Source organism: Triturus cristatus, chromosome 1_2 (genome assembly GCF_964204655.1).
Source record: "Triturus cristatus chromosome 1_2, aTriCri1.1, whole genome shotgun sequence".
Classification (NCBI taxonomy): domain Eukaryota; kingdom Metazoa; phylum Chordata; class Amphibia; order Caudata; family Salamandridae; genus Triturus; species Triturus cristatus.
The window spans coordinates 518,982,447-518,998,716 of NC_140580.1; the positions used below are offsets into that span (position 1 = coordinate 518,982,447).

General features: G+C 43.6%; 1 protein-coding gene across 2 annotated transcripts in view; it reads right to left on the reverse strand.

Moving 5' to 3' along the window:
- The window catches only part of EDRF1 (erythroid differentiation regulatory factor 1), a 412,080-nt gene that overhangs the window by 151,129 nt on the left and 244,681 nt on the right, over positions 1-16,270 (reverse strand). For both annotated transcript variants that reach the window (XM_085606261.1, XM_085606259.1), the window contains 3 exons: positions 14,928-14,999; positions 14,693-14,843; positions 10,888-11,076 (listed from right to left, as the gene is read on the reverse strand). In XM_085606261.1, the coding sequence (XP_085462387.1) occupies positions 10,888-11,076; positions 14,693-14,843; positions 14,928-14,999 (412 nt within the window). The remainder of the gene's footprint in view (positions 1-10,887; positions 11,077-14,692; positions 14,844-14,927; positions 15,000-16,270) is intronic.

A 16,270-nucleotide genomic window follows, 5' to 3' on the forward strand; every position in this document is an offset into this window, starting at 1 on the left:
CATCCGGACCCAACACTAGGCGGCGATCTATGCACAGATATGAATTCAGCAGCCCACATGCCTCGAACTCCAGGATATGATAGTGTAAGATTTGGGAGTAGTCATCATCAGGGCCCCCCTGACGAAACCCACCCGCTCCTCCCACACCCCAACCTACCTCCCATCCCTCCCCCTACACATCGGATCATGCAGCAATAATACAAACAATAAAACTACAACCCAATACTGGTTTCAACGATCTAACTTTGCTCGACCAAACTGCGTAAGAAACATCAACACAATTTACATCAACCTGTTGCTATCGCCTGTGCGGTAGGTTGCAAACAGTACTGTTCCTTAAAAGAAGTAAGAAAAAGGAGAGAAAAGAACACAATGCATGGAATCGCCCAGGACAGGCCGGGCCAGGGGGACATACCATAACCTCCCTAGTTACATAGTAATAAAACTGTAGTACCAACTCACAGGCTGCCGCAGAGTCCGGCACTCATAACTGCAGGAATAATGACATTACTTATGACACAATTTTGTAGTGCACATGCAGTCTAGGCAGAGAAGCAACCTTATAACCATCACAGAAACGTATCATTCCAAAGGATCGTTACTCAGCTGCATAGACACAGAAGGGCACTACCCGCTGATTCAGAGTCCGAGTTGGCCTCAACTGAAGGACTGGTGCTGATAGGCGGCCGAGGTGAGCGGAAGGCCGTGGCAGATCGAAGAGCCACTTGCCTACCCTCCAACACTTGTTGCTGAGGCGGAGAGCCGGAGCCCATGCTCTGCGTCATGAGGCCCTTTCTATGTCCCCGGGGAGCACATTGTGATCTCCGGAAAGGTTTTAATCAAGCCAGTCCCAAGCATCGTTGGTGAATCAAAAAATAGCAAATCGCTGATTGTATATAACTTTCAGTTTTGCCCTTATAGCCGCAGTGGCGGATATATAACCAAGAACAACTGCAATTGAATTACCTGTTCAGCATACCACTTTGTACTGTATACGATGGGGAGAACATCAAAAGATAAAATGCCATTTGTATTACATGTATCACAGTGCAATGCTATCTTGGCAATCAATAAAGGAGGTTTAAAAAAAAAAACTTTCAGTTTTGCCAGGAATAGCAATGCAAAGGTGAGGCCGGCGGCACGGACTCAGGCCATAACTTCCAAAAATGAGAAGCGTTTACGCTGTACAGCCAATGTATAGTCAGGGAAAATGGATACTTTCACATTGTCAATTTGCAGTGGTCCGTTTTCACGAGTTGCTTGCAGCAGATGATCGCTGTCCCTGTAGTTTAAAATTTTGACCAGCACTGGACGGGGTTTGCTCCAGGGATTGGACGGCGTGCAGGTACTCGGTGGTCCCGTTCGACAGTAAAATGTGCGGACAGGCAAGTTGGAACCACAGTGGTTTTCAGCCAGTGTTTGATATAAGTCGTCGGGTTAGGGCCTTCTGTTCAGTCCAACAGCAGTAAGATTATTACGCCGGGCCCGACCTTCCGCATCATCTGCACGGGCCTGGAGGGAGTTAATCTGCTGGCGCACTTGACTAAGTTGTTCGTCATGAGCAGCTACCTGTGGCACCACTGTTTCCAGAGTTTGTTCTGCAGACTTAACTTTCTCCGGTAACTTCCCATGGTCGGCCTTGAGGAGATTGAGCTCCACAGATATCGTGCCCAAACGATTTTCCAGTGCCGTTCGGGAATCACAAATTTCTTTTAAAATCACGTCTAACTTATCATCCGGAGGGTTGGACAAGGCTCCATCCTCGGAGTAGCGGGAGCGCCGGAGCAATGTTCAGAGTGTGGTGAGGGTGACCTGGTTCTCCCGGATCTGGAGGTAGATTTCGTCTTACCCCTGTCCATTATGGTTGGTGTGTTGGGCTGAAGCAGACCAGGTCGTGGGTTATTTCAAAACCAGATGGGATTCCCTGAGTAGTGCGGGATCCACCACCACTGGCCGCAAGGCACGCCCCAGGAAAGGGATTATATCACCAGAGCGGGTTATATAGGTGGGTACCGCAGATCAGCAATCGTAGGTTCCGAAATCACGTGTCGCCGGGCAAGCAAGAGAACCCAGGGTCCAAAGCTACACCATCCCACGCAGTGATACTAGCCTGCGCCAGCTCCAGAGCGGGAGATACAGGCCACTAGATGGGAGGGGACCCCCAGTACCTCACAGAAAATCAGTCCAGGCTATAGAGCCAGCCAGTAGAAGAAAGGCCCAGGTCGAGGAGGGCCCAAGCCAAGACCTCAGCCGGTGTCAAGGCAGTGCAGCTCGGTAACCAGAGCGAGCAAAACCGCTGCAGTGTAGATCCCACGTCTCAGCTAGGCCCAGCGCCGCCACGGAGACTCCGCCAAGCCACGCCGCAGCTCTGCGAGCCCCCCAAGGCTCCGGAGGCCCCAAAAGCACCGACGATCCTCCCCAGGGGGGGGGGCCCCCACTGTCGCTGATCAGGGCGTCACTGCGTGCTGTGAAGGGAGCCCCCCCACCAGAGGGAGACAGGCCGCCGTCGTAAAGAAAGTGTGGTCCACTGCCCCTCCAGGGCGTCAATGACGAGGGTCTCAGGTCTCCGCAGGGCAGAGAGTAGCAGCGCTGCATTCACCGGGGACTCCTAGACCAGCAGCCGACCCAGGTATCTGACGTAGGGCCCCCGCCCGGGGGCACAAACCCTCACCAGTTGACACCCAAGGAGCCCCAGGGGCGCCAGAGCGCAACGAGAAACAGTGTTTAGCCCACAGGGGCCACAACCAGCCAGCAGAATGGTATAACTGTTGTAAGGCCCCGGTACGGGGGCCGGGCCCACACACTGGTCAGTCCCAGAGGCACGCAGTAGGTATATGCCCGGTGGCTGGTGGAAGGCCTCCGCACGGGGCACTGAGGCTGTCCACGACAATGGCACTGGTCACCCTTCAGGCCACCATAGAGCAGGAAGGAGCAGTGTTGCACCTACCAGTGGCTATCCGGTCGTCAATTGCAGGAAACCGCCTCAAGGCCCTCCCGCCCGGGGGCTCAAGTCGGGACGTCAGCCGGCCCCAGGGGCACACAGCACGGCACCAGATGTAGGCAAGGTCACGGCACCGCAGGCCTCACGTCGCAGCCAGGCCCAGAAGCAGTCCAGATTCCTCCCAGGCCCGTATTACAAGACCATGAGCCTCTGTGAGTCCCAATTCGCCCATTGCAGCTCGCAGGCAGGAGACAGCAGCAGCCCGTGCGTCCCGGTGTCATCGGAACAAGCTGTGGAGTACGGATTATGGTCGGATCATTGCCCTCAACTCGGGGCACGTAGCTCAAGCGACTTCCATCTTGGGCTGCAAACCACGTCCCCCCACCCTTCAGAAACTACATAACCATGGAATGTACCGAAACAAAGCTCCACTCAAATTTCTCAGGAAATTCTAAAGAAAAGTTGGGTAACCCCTGACAGATGCAACATGTATATCTTCCTTTGCCGGCTGCAGTAAAAAATGTAGCACTGCAGATAAACAAACAGAGAACAGACCCAGATGCCTCTCGGTGAACATCAGCTGCAGAACCTCACCCATCTGCATTTGTAAAGATGATTAGTGCTCAACTATTTGGAATCCACTATGACATTCCATACTTCAGCCTGATATGCCAAGCCCAGCATATTTTAGTGTCTCAAGATAAAAAAATGTAGCTGCAGCCCATAGGCACAGAATATTTTTTCCTTTTTTGGTGTTATAAATGGCAGTAAATCCGCTGCAGAAAGCCCTAAAGAAAGCCTAGACTGATCAAAAGTCTGACCGAGTCTCTCTACCAACAATGTATCAACCCCAGACATGAGTGCAGTATTTCAAGTGTAAATCATGCACACACCCAAACAACCTGAGCCAAGAGTTGTGTCTATTATTAGACAAAGTAGCCAAATGAGTTAAAGTGCTTGGTAACTCCATGCAACCGCTCGGTTCAAGTAAGTGATCCACCATTTTATCTACCAACTGCCTCAGCGAGTACTGATTTTTCATCATCCAGTTATTAGAAGCTTAAAAGGCATTAGAAGCTTAAAAGGCCTCAAGACCAAACAACCGAAAACAAATACCTTCTTTGACAACACATATACTGTCTTAGATTCCCTGAGTAGGCTATGTGGGAAACACAATAGCACTGCAAACAGAATTGCTTAAAAAAAGAATATGCAACAACTGACATAGGTCTATAATTTAGTAAAACAAACTGTGAAATTTCAGGCAATAAAGATGGCTTCTCCAAAGGTGAGCAACAGGAATTTTATCAGCCTCAGAAAAGGATATACAAGGAGACAGTAAAAGGATTCAGGAGATAGTGACATGCGCAATCGATCATAAATGCACACCGCTCCTTCATTTGAGAGATCTTTTAGAGCATTCACGTAGTACATCTCTGCCTAAAAAGCTTACAAATCACTATTTCTTTGTGGTTAGATTTGTGCTCTGTAAATATATATATATATGATATCGGTATCCCGTGTTACCCTCACGTTTGTTCCACCGCCATCACTAGGGGACACAGAAAGGCAGCACCCCATACAACGAGATCACAACAGGTTGTAGTTCCTTAGGAGGTCTTTATTTTCTTGTTTTTTGCGTTGTTTTCATTCATATAAAGGGCAAAGTGCAATTAGTGCAACAGGAGAAAAAACGACCTACGCGTTTCAGTCAGTGACCTTCGTCCGGGTCAAAGTGTGTAATGTATAAAGTGCATTTAAAGAAGTAGGTTAACCCCTGCCCTCCACCATAGAAAAAACTTTGTTGGTTATTAAAAGGAACATTCTACATTTTTTCAACTCATGACAACATAGTGCACAAAACAAATCGAATAATATAGACAAGATCCCCAATGTTAAAAGGGGGGATAAAAGGAAAAAAGGGGGGGGACCTTAAAGTGTTGACTTGTCAGTTCTATATAAGGTGACGTACCCTCGTATTACATGATTACATATGTGCTTAAATCACAGTCTGTGTATAAACTATGCATGCTTTTTCTCTCTGAAATTTCACAATTTTGTTGATGTTCCTACATAGATATTAACGAAATGCAGATGGCTAAACTTTTTAAAACATTTCAGTGCTCATCTATTGGTCATTGAAAGTGAAGTGCAAATGCAATAAATACAATAGTGTGAGAGATAAAAGGGCGTATCCTTTCATACAAGCTTTTTAAAGTGCACAGTTACTCTATTCTTTAGATTAATTCAGTTTTTCTATTTATAATCAAGAGTAAAGTGCACATGCAATAAATATGAGAACTATATACAAGATACGGGGACATAGCTCATCGTATGAGGTAGAACACCTCCCCCAACATGCTGATATTCATATGTGCAATTATATCATTATAAAGTGTACATTTTATAAAAAGTTAACTATCTCTGGATCCTTTGTATGGAAGAGGTGTGGGCAGATCAGCCCAGCACCATGTGACTCTGGGCAATAGCTCGCTTAATCTTCCCGATGGCACCCAGCGCCTGGACACCCTCGGGCAATTGTTTGGGCTTTACAAATACTGGACATTTACATTTACATAGGGTTAGGGTGAAGTACCCATCTAATCAAGCGATTATACACATGTTATTCCTGCCTATCCCTGAGAGTTTTATATAAGTCACGCAAACTAGTGATCAGGAACCCCTTCTACTCTACTTAAAGTACAAGTGACAAATGTAAATTCTAAACAACCACATTGAAACCTATCGTGTAGGTTTAAACGGCATATCCGAAATACACAGTTGGAGATACACAATTTCCTTATTTCGAATAGTTAAAGTACAAATTTATAAAAAGGTGTAAAGTTCTGCATCAGTATTGAGTCTCCTTGGGATCTCTGTTCCCAACATGATTATCCATTTGGACTCTGCTTTTCATAATGTTAGCTCACGGTCCCCACCTCTCAGATTCAGAGGAATATGTTCAATGCCAAAAAAGGAGAGATTCGCACAGTTGCCCTCATGATCTTTCCATACATGTTTTGCAGTGGCATAGGAGAAGTCTTTGTTAATAATTGCTCTGTGATGCTGGAGGATTGGTAGTTTGATTTTTTTATTCACTGTGCTCCCAATATATTGTTTTCCACAGTGACACTTCAGAGCATACACTACATATGTAGCCTCACATGTGATTCTTTTTTTTATTTAGATTTTTTCTCCTTTCAGGGTGATTACTTCTTGCTGGTTTTGACCATGTTTGGATGTCTTGCATTTTGGGCATTTGAAAAAGCCCTTTGCTCTTAACCATTGGTTTTTGCTTCCACTTCTGTCTGATCTTTGGAAATAGCTGTGTGTTAGCAAGTCCCCCAGAGAAGACGCCTTTCTGTAGGTAATGCTAAGATGGTCTGAAGCATAGATTTTTAAATCTTCATCTTTAGTAAGTATTTTCCAATGGTTTTGTAATACGTCTCTTATTGCATTACTCGAGGAGTTGAACTGGGTGATGAATCTTATTTGATCTTCTTCAGGATTTGCGTTTTGCTTCCCCTTAAGGATTTTTGGGTGCAGCAAAGACTCTCTTCTTTTTTCATGGCCCTTGTTCTCGCATTGTCCAATACCACAGTTAGATATCCTCTTCTCAGGAATCTTCTATACATTTGATCAATTTGTGAGTGAAACTCTTTATCCTCGCAGCATTTTCTACGTGCTTGAGAAACCTCAGTACTATGCCGTGGAGATTGTATTTATTTCAGAGCCATTTGAGAACCTGGTTTAGTTGTAATGTCCAGACTGTGTACCCATCGAGAATCATGTCATCATGTCAGTATATATATATATATATATATATATATATATATATATATATATATATATAGAGAGAGAGAGAGAGAGAGAGAGAGAGAAAGAGAGAGATAAATAGAGAGATAGATAGATAGATAGATAGATAGATAGATAGATATATAGATTTAGATATTCCACAACAATGAATGAATTAAAGAAAATACCAGGACTCTCCGGGATGCTTCGATGATTTATTAGCAAGAAAAGCCTCTGCACCAACGCATTTCGCCTTTCGGCTTCATCAAGCCGGCACAGTATTGAGGTTTCTCAAGTCTGGAAGACCAGGAGCCACTTGGGACCTCATCTGAGCATCCCTGGTGTCAAATAAAACCTTTTGAGGAAATATTGACAGCCAATGAAAGCAAAAAGATTGCATAAAACACAAACGTTGCTCCTCGTTCCAGCTAAGTTGAGTGGAGAAGAAAGTATGGTGGTAGCCTGGTTTGCTGCCATAAAGTAAGCTTCACTAAGGGCCAGATGTAGGTAAAGTCAATTTTGCGAGTCCTTAATAGCGATTTTTACCGAATCGCTATTAAAGACTCGCAAAACGGAATGTATGTAGAAATCGCAAAAAAAATTGCGATTCCTTAATATTCCTTAATTGCGATTCCTTAATATTCCTTAATTGTGAATCGCAAATTGAGATTCACAATCAAGGAATACCTTCCCTTTCATTCCTATGGGCCAAAATGAATGGGATTTGCACACGCAATTTGCGAGTAACCGACAGGTACTCGCATACTGCGTGCACAATTTCAAGGGTGCAAGGGTTCCAAAAGGACACCCTGTTGCACCCCTGAAATGTGCATGTGTGCACATGTGGCGCACACACAAGCCCTAAGGGCATGTATGTGTGCCACATAACACTTTGAAACAAGCATTTGCAATGCAATAGGTCTCGCATTTTTGAGTTAGAGCTATTGGAGCTGGAATGTAAATGTTTTTAACATGTTTGGGAGTGAAGTGGATGTATGTGATGGTAATTGTGTGGAAGATGAAGTGCAGCGTGCTGTGCGGCTTAAGAAAAACATACAATATTGAAAAAATCAAGTTGGGCGAGTCGCGCAGAAGGAAAGAAAGGTGAAGTGAGGTGTGCTACGCTGCTTAAAAAAATAATATATATATATCTAGTTGTGTCCTTTAAAATTCATAGACCTTTACCATGGGCTCCCGCCTGATAAGGAAATATTATCACCTCCCAATCCAACACATCAAGAAAGGATTTTTTGAGGAACTGTTTACCTTTACATGGGATTAGCTAACTCCAGCCATTTTAAGTGCTTGCTTAAATCCTACTTCTCGAAAAAACCTCTGAAACAATATGACCTGGCAGATCGTCGCTCGTTAGAAAGGCAGTTTCAAAGATGCATAATGTGGAAAAACTCTTGCTTTGGTAAAACAGTTTATTGAAGTGTCGCCCTGAAAAACTTTGGAATACATTTCTTGTGTGGTGTTGATGTTAAACCACACTTTCTCTAACTACTTCTACAAAGTATGTTTAGTGACCCGATGCAACACCCAGTTATTTGAGTCAGAAACGCTTACAATTTACAAATGAATAAACTGTGGATTCCAGTTATGTTCTCCAAACCCCTCCACATTGTCCACATAAATGAAGATCTACAAAAAAAAGAAGCAAATGTATCCCAGAGTGACTGGATGTCTGTGTAGGTCTAGGGTCTAGTCAATGAGTTGCCAACATATAAAAGATTAATGCACACTATTATTTCTAGTCTTGCTCCCTTGTTTCATTCTTCCTCTTCATCTGATAACTGCCTTTCTAGCACACCCTCCTGCTGACCCTTTTGTGTGGGTATATTGTAGTTGTCTTCCACTCTCTCCATAGGATTGTGGGACCCCAAATTTAACGACAATGGCAAAGACAGTAGGAATGACATGACACCCGTTTCTTTTTTCTATTACGATTAAAATATACTAACTGTCTGCAGCCTGAGAAAGTATTTTCCAATAAGCTGCCTATACTTAAAAAGCAAACCCGGAACAGACACTACTGCACCAGACATCAAGTGCCCCATGACGTTGAAACGCACAACTCCTCCCTTCCGAATGTATGTCCTTGTGTAGGTCACACCACATGCGCGATCCTCCCGTAACATCTAATGGCATGTAACTAAGAACACACAATTAGACAGCGCATCAAAGAAGGTAACCACATAATTTAGGGAGTGGTTACGTCACTGGAACATTCTGTTGCTGAGTGTGATACACTCAACTATCCAGCAGCTTCTCCTCGCTTACTAGGTGCCCAGGGCTATCCCAAAGAGCGCGCCAACAGGTGGAAGGTAGGTGTGCCAGACACAAACCATTGCAGACATTTCGGTATTAAAGAATGAAGGTGGCTAACTACTGAGCTTATAAATCTGTATGTGCGAATTGTGTACTGTTCCAACCATATTAGCTATGGCTGGACGTTCGACAAGCTGAAAATTAAATTCAACGATAAACACAGATTCAGAGAGCCCTTGAGCATGCCCACTTACCGTCCCGCAACATACGGGACCTGACTTATCCTCAGCGTGGTATTCCTAGTTTTTTGCCTTCACTTTACGCTGGGAGCGGGGCAGCGTTGCAGGCTGTGCTTGGCCCACAGTTTCTCAGTTACTATTGGACAGAGTTGAAGCAGACTTTCCATTGGGCAATTCAGTCTAAGATTGGCTGAAGTTCACTCTAACAGCATGTATTCTATATGCTGCCATCGTGGTACCGAGCCACTCGAGAGGTCACTGGTGCTTTTTTATTTTCAAAAAAGTTGTGCGAGCCGCACTGCAGCTGCTGCTGTTAAAGCTGAAGCCCGGGCTGCTGAAATTAAAGCATAATATTTTCAGAGGCTGAAAAAGTACATTAAAAAAGTGCATTGTGCTGCGCTGCTTATAAAAAAAATATTGCAAGATCGAGTTAGGTGAGATGCTGGTTAAACAAGCAAAGAAACCCAGCGAGTGGTGCGCGCGCGCCACTGCGAAACATATGGTTTCAATTATTGCGCCCGTGTCTGGGCATGATAATTGGAAACTTATGCTGTTGCTGCGAGTAACAGACACCAATTGGCCATGGGCGGAGCAATGCGCCCGCCTTTGACCTATTGTGTGCGGTCTTGGTAAAAAAAACACGCACGCAAAAGCCAATAGCGTGCCACAAAAGGATAAGCACACGCACGAGCGTGTGCGATTCCTGGCTCCGTTTTGAAACCCCGTACAAGAGGTCTCTCGCTGCGCAAGCAGTGCTGTGCACTGCAACACTAGGCACGAGACCTAAAAAGCGCTTTTTTAAAGGAAATCGCAAAATACCACCAACTTGAAGTTGGTGGTAATTTGCGATTCCTTAAGGCAATTTCGCAATTTGCAATGCCTACTAGCATAGCATTTAGGGAATCGCAAATTGCAATTCTCTAAATGCTTGCGCAAAATAAGGAACCACAATTTTTGCGATTCTTTATGTTGCGAGTGGGTTTTTGCCTACCTTGATTGCACACATCCAAATTGCGATCGCAAATGCTGAAATTCTGCGAATTTCATTGTTTGCGATCGCAATTTGGCTTCCTACATCTGGCACTTACTGTATAAAAAAGTTGTTTATAGAATTTAAGGATACTGCCCTTTTGATGAGATTTTATCTATAGGCTATACTTTTTAGAGCATACAGGTATAAAAATGTGGTAGATTTGGAAACACTGAATATTTTGTAAGTGCTAGCTCTAATCTGGTGGCGAGTGTAAATATTCTGATCATATGAATCTTGGATGAACCCAAACTGGATAAACTCTATTGCATAAAGTTTTGTAACCGTAGCTCAGTTTCCAAAGTTTTTTGTCTCCAACTCATCAGAAAAGTGCATCTATTTTCCAGACACTCAACCACTCAAAGAACCAGTGCATGAGTGTGCTGGGGTAAATCCAAGCTATAAACAAACTCAATTCCACTCTTTTTTACTTAGTACTTAATGAATCACATCTACCTCTTTTTTTTATGAACAATTCATTTTTGAGTTTTTCCTTAAACTACTTTCGCATAAACATAAGGAGTACTTTCATAGGAGTCACACCATTCAGCAATATCATTACATTAAGAGAAAACAAGTGTAACTAAAAGCAAAAACAAACATAAGCTTACCATGACATTGAAGAGCAAGTTTGATATATCTTAATGCTCTGCCATATTTCTGAAGACTCATTGCAGCATCTGATAGCACATAATATGCTTTTGAGGCCTTGAGAATCAGCTGGAGTTTCATTTTGAACTGCCAGGATCCGGGGATCATTCCTGACTGACTGGAATGTTTGCCTTCAGCAGATGTCCCAACTAGTAACACAAAACAGAGTCAGTATGGTCTAACAGACGGCAGACGACAGACAGCCTTTAGATAATTTTAGTCAAAGTCAAGATAAAAAGTCGGATTAAGATTTTGATTATCCAAACAAAAGGTGCCTCATCATTGTTATTCAACAGATTTCAACAGACTTTCAAAAGATGAACACTTGCATAATTATTGTACCAATGATTTCGTTTTATCACACACAGAAGTGACATTTCGAGGTGCCGTTAGAGAATATCAGCTCTTTAAGGTAAAGGACTTGAGTAGATGAAAAAAGTTGTATGCAAAAATCATGCAATATTCAACAAAATGCAGCCCTTGATGACTTATTTCCAAACCTCTCACAGAGAACTGAGCCCTAAGCTAGGCCATGCCAAATCATTGTGTTACCTCCTTCCTCTTCTCCCACTAAATGTCAAGCCACTGGATATACCGTGAAGAATCCAGCTTTGCCTTAAACCTTTGCCTTTTCAGAAACACCCATAATAATTTAAATATAAATTCATCCTTACCTAGCTAAAACAGTTTCGGACTATCCCTCTCCTATCTTTAATCAACCACCCTTTGTGCCATCCTCCTTTAACATTTCAAATTCTGGTGTACTTTCCCAAATTTTACTCTAGTGGAGCAACTCTACTTGAACAAAGTTCTACGTCAAACTAATTTGGTCCACAGCAAAATGTAACCTAATGCACACCCACCACTCTGGAAATGTACTATTTAGCATTCAACTATTTGCAGTTTTTGTATTAGATCCTGGAATTCCTTAATCAAAGGGGCTATTGTTCCATCAACTCTATTTGTTATGTCTCATTAGAGTTGTTACTCAATTGCCTCTGGGATCTCAAGGAAGTATTATTCTTCCCTGTATGTTAATGTATAACTTCAATGTTTTGGTAATAACATCTGGGTAACAATGTCCTTCTTCAAGGCCTAAACACAGAGCTAGCCTTTCTCCGGGTGCATAGGTGCCATCCAACACTTATCAATAAAGTTACTGTAACCTGACCAGAATCCAAAAGCTTGCGTCTTCTATCAAACAGATCCTCCTGTAGTTGAGTGAATCCCTCTAGACCAGAGGTCTTCAAACTTTTACAGGTTGAGCCCCCCCAACTGAATTTTTTGAAATGTCGGGCCCCCCACCACCTGACAGAAACTTCTGGAATCTTGTACACTACATAATTGACTGTCATCACGGGGGGGCAGGAGTCATCACAGGTGGGGGGACAGGAGCCACCACATGGGGGTGGGGGCAGGAGCCATCACAGGAGGGGGAACAGGATCCACCAGGGTGGGCATGCAGTTTTCAAGTATCATCTTGGTCTCTTCCAGGGAGGGGTAGGGCTCCTCACCCCCTCCTGGACAAGACAACGAGAAGACAGGCTCTCTTTCCAAAATGTTAGTTTTGCCATCCCCCACTGTGATGTACAGTACTTAAAGGAGATACTCCAAGAGAACTGATTTAACTGATTGTCCTCCATACTTTGTTTAATCAGTGTGGGTGCGATTGTGCCATTTCTTTATTTTATTCCAATTATAGACTGCATGTTTGCAGAACCGAGGTTTGCTTACAATTTAGTGACAGTAATTAGGCTCTGTGAAGAGAACCACGTGCTGCCTCGGAGTAATCAGGGCCGGTTCTAGGATGTTTGGGGCCCTGGGCAGAAAGGGAATGTGTGAGGCCCCTCTAAATTGCAGAGACATGAGGCATTCAGGGCTGTTTGCATCTGAATAGATGCCCCTGCGCCTGAAGCTGCAGCCCCTCCCTCTCAGTCACCCTCAAGCACCTCTTAACAGCTCATCAAGGGCTGAAGGTGTGAGGGTTGCCATCCCGCTGTGCCTCTCCAGCGCTGCCGGGTATCTGAGCTTTGGTGCTGCATCGGAGTCTGTTACACCTGACCTCAGCAGCGTCAGCAGAGGCTCACCTCTGATAATGAAATGTAAAATGATGCAGAGTACTGCTTGAAAAACTGTCCACATCTCTGAAAAAGCGCTGTGCGCGAGGATGCTTTTAGGCGGGCAATGTGTTTAAAACCTCCGCTACGGCGATCAGCCATCAGATTTTCAGGTGGAGTGCGCGCCCCCCCTGGGATGGTGGCGCACCCCCCCACAGATTGAAGAACACTGCTCTAGACTTTCAGAGGTACTTTCTGATCCACATCTGAGATGAAAGCTGGAATGTCTCCCAACATGTATCCATTATGCGGTACCAAATTATTACAAGAACCTAGTAGCACCCTAACCTTAAAGCAGGATGTCCTTGTTCTCATGGATACCACCCAGGCCAGTGGTTAGCACCTGGATCGTTGAATCCTCAATGAAAGTGTAAAGTTAGGACAGTGACAACCAATTTTGAGTCAAAAGCATTAGCCATTGAACAACTTCTACCAGTGCTATCCGGTGGTGCTATTCTGTTTCTCAGCACCTTTAGCATTCTGAACGTTGAACGCGGTCAGCTTTGTATCCCATTCCTCAGTACTCATGGTACTCTAAGCATTGACTACGCTCAGCTTTCTGAAACCCAAATAACACCTTTCAAGAACCGTGAGTGTCCACTGACTGCCAAGAGTTAAACAGCTCTGGTTCACTGGATTTCCCTTTTGAATCATCTATGGTTTGCAAGTCATGACCAACATTTGTTTAGGATTGGCGCCCTTTTTCAGGTGGATGTTAGATGCTTGGATTTTTATATTAACTAACACTACAGTGGGGGCAAAACCCACAGAGCTTTTGCCGCAGCTCCCTGACAAACATAACAAAGGGCAATGTCTCACTTGCAAGAAAATATTTGCTGAAACAACACTATTGACTGCGAGCTCTCCTTGTGAAAAAACATACTTTTACATCTTCATGTTCTCCATAAGGCCTTTGTAGGCATCAGACAACTATTCATTCCCCAGCAAGAATCCACTTAACGTGCCATAGCCAGGGCATCCTTAAGTCTGAATTAGGCCTATGGCAATGCTTTGATTGTAGAGAAAGCCAGAAGTACTGGATTCAAAACTTACAACTGATAAAAAGAAACTCTGATGAGAAAGAATCATTCAAGAAAGAACATTGCTCACATGTTCTGAGCTTTTGTCAAAGACTATGCTAATAAGCTACATCTCTTTCTCACTCCTACTGCTGGCTGATAAGCCAGTCTGTAGAAGTGCCTCCAGTAGAAGAAAAAAGGTTAAGACAGTACCTGTTGTTGCAGAATCTCAGGCTTCTCTTTCTTCTTTCAAACTATTCATAGCATGTAAGCTACTCATTCGACATTCATACAGACAGACTCACTACAATTTAAAAAATTTTGAGAACTTCCTGACCTCCACAAAAGCAGTTACTGATCTCTCTGTTCTGTGCAAGGTTGTTTTATCAATTAACTACCCTACGCAGGGGCACTAGGCGCCTCCAAATCTGAAGATTCATTCAGTACTTGGTTGCCTCAAAGGGAGTTTTTGGGCTACATTAATTATATAGAAACAGAAAATACACATAGTATGTTGTAATGTGTAGGTGTGCACTTGTTACTGTTTACAATATAAATGCAATCTTTAAAGCAATATTAATATACTTTAAATAAATAAATGTTGTTAATTCATGAAAATCAAATCTTACTTTTGTCCAAAAATAAGGCCATCTGCTTCTCCAGACATTCGGAACCAACATTTGAAGACTCATCTTCGTATTTTAGTGGAATTGGGGTGCTTGGGTCAGCTGCAGGTAAATCACCTTCTTTTTTTATACTTCCGTCAATGGATTTCAAGCCCTTCGTGTAATAAGAAATGCTGTTTACTTATAGAAAGAATGTACAAACAAAACAACAATGAAATGAAATGAACTATGAACTCACCTCGAGAACATAGCCAAGAACTAATCTGCAGCGTTCTTCTGTGTCATTGCAAACTGGAAAAGTACAGCTGGGCTTTGGGAGAGGAAAAACGTTGTGAATGGAATGTTAACATGAACATTTGACAACACTCTAGCGACAAATAATGAGGCTCAAGTTTTAAACTTGTAGACATAGCCACTTTTTCAAATACAACTTCTCCTACCCAACAACGCACAGCCCCCGCCCATCCCCACTCTCACCTTTATGGGAGGATAGCTAAGAAAGGCCCTGAAGGCTGCTTTACTATTATGTTTTAACCAATCTATTACCTTTTAAAAATAAATTTTCTTTTCATGCTTGCAGTTTAAGCTGTTAGCTTGAGTCTGTTATTAATCACTATTTAGGAACATGTTGCATCCTCTACATTTAAATAAATGCCCTTGAATCTGGGTTAGAAAGAATTCACATCTGTCTATGTAAAAGGGGACAAAAGATGTGAGTTGTCACTCCCTATTGAAAAAATTACTTCCCTTCAGTAATGCTCTTGGTGGACACTATATCTAACCCGCAGATTCCACACCATTAGATTCCTTTATTTGCATGTCTACTAAACAGATGGTGACGTGCGGCTTGCATTGACTTCATTCTGCTCGGAAGTGATGAACGGAGCTACACCTGTGCGCAGTCGTCAGTTTATTTATTGACTTTGTCCATATTCTCCAACTGAGAGCCCAACAATAATTAGGCACCAGTGTACATATTCCTAGATTGGGATTTTTTTAGATTAGAACTGAGACAATTCCACAGAACGGGGGCAGGAAAGTGGATAGGCATCTATGGTTAGAGTATGAACCAGAAAGAGCATTACTGAAGGTAAGTAACTTGTTTTTCTGAGAGATACATCTAGCCACAGACTATTCGCCTACAGAATAGAAACCAAAGCAGTATCCCCAAGGTGGAGGGTCTGTGGAATGGTTCAGATAAAAAAAACTCAAGCAAGACACAGCGAGCAAAATGGTCTTCCTGTCAGATCTTGTTGTCAAGGAAGTAGAACTTCATGAACGTGTGTAAAGATGCCCATGCCGCAGTATGAAAGATGTCAAGTACAGGCATTGCAATTGCCAGCGCAATGGTAGTAGGCTTGGCCCTGGTGAAATGGCACTCAGTCCTTCCGGAGGAAGCTTCTTGGATAGTATGTAGCAAACCTTGATACAGAGGACTATCCACCTTGGCAAAATCCTTTTCTGCACTGCCTCACCTTTCTTTGCAGCAGAAAATCCGCAGAGAGCTGATCTCTGACGGTCTTTGGTGCAATCAGTGTAAAATCTCAAAGCTGTTTTGTGGTCCAGCTGAGGGATAGGGCA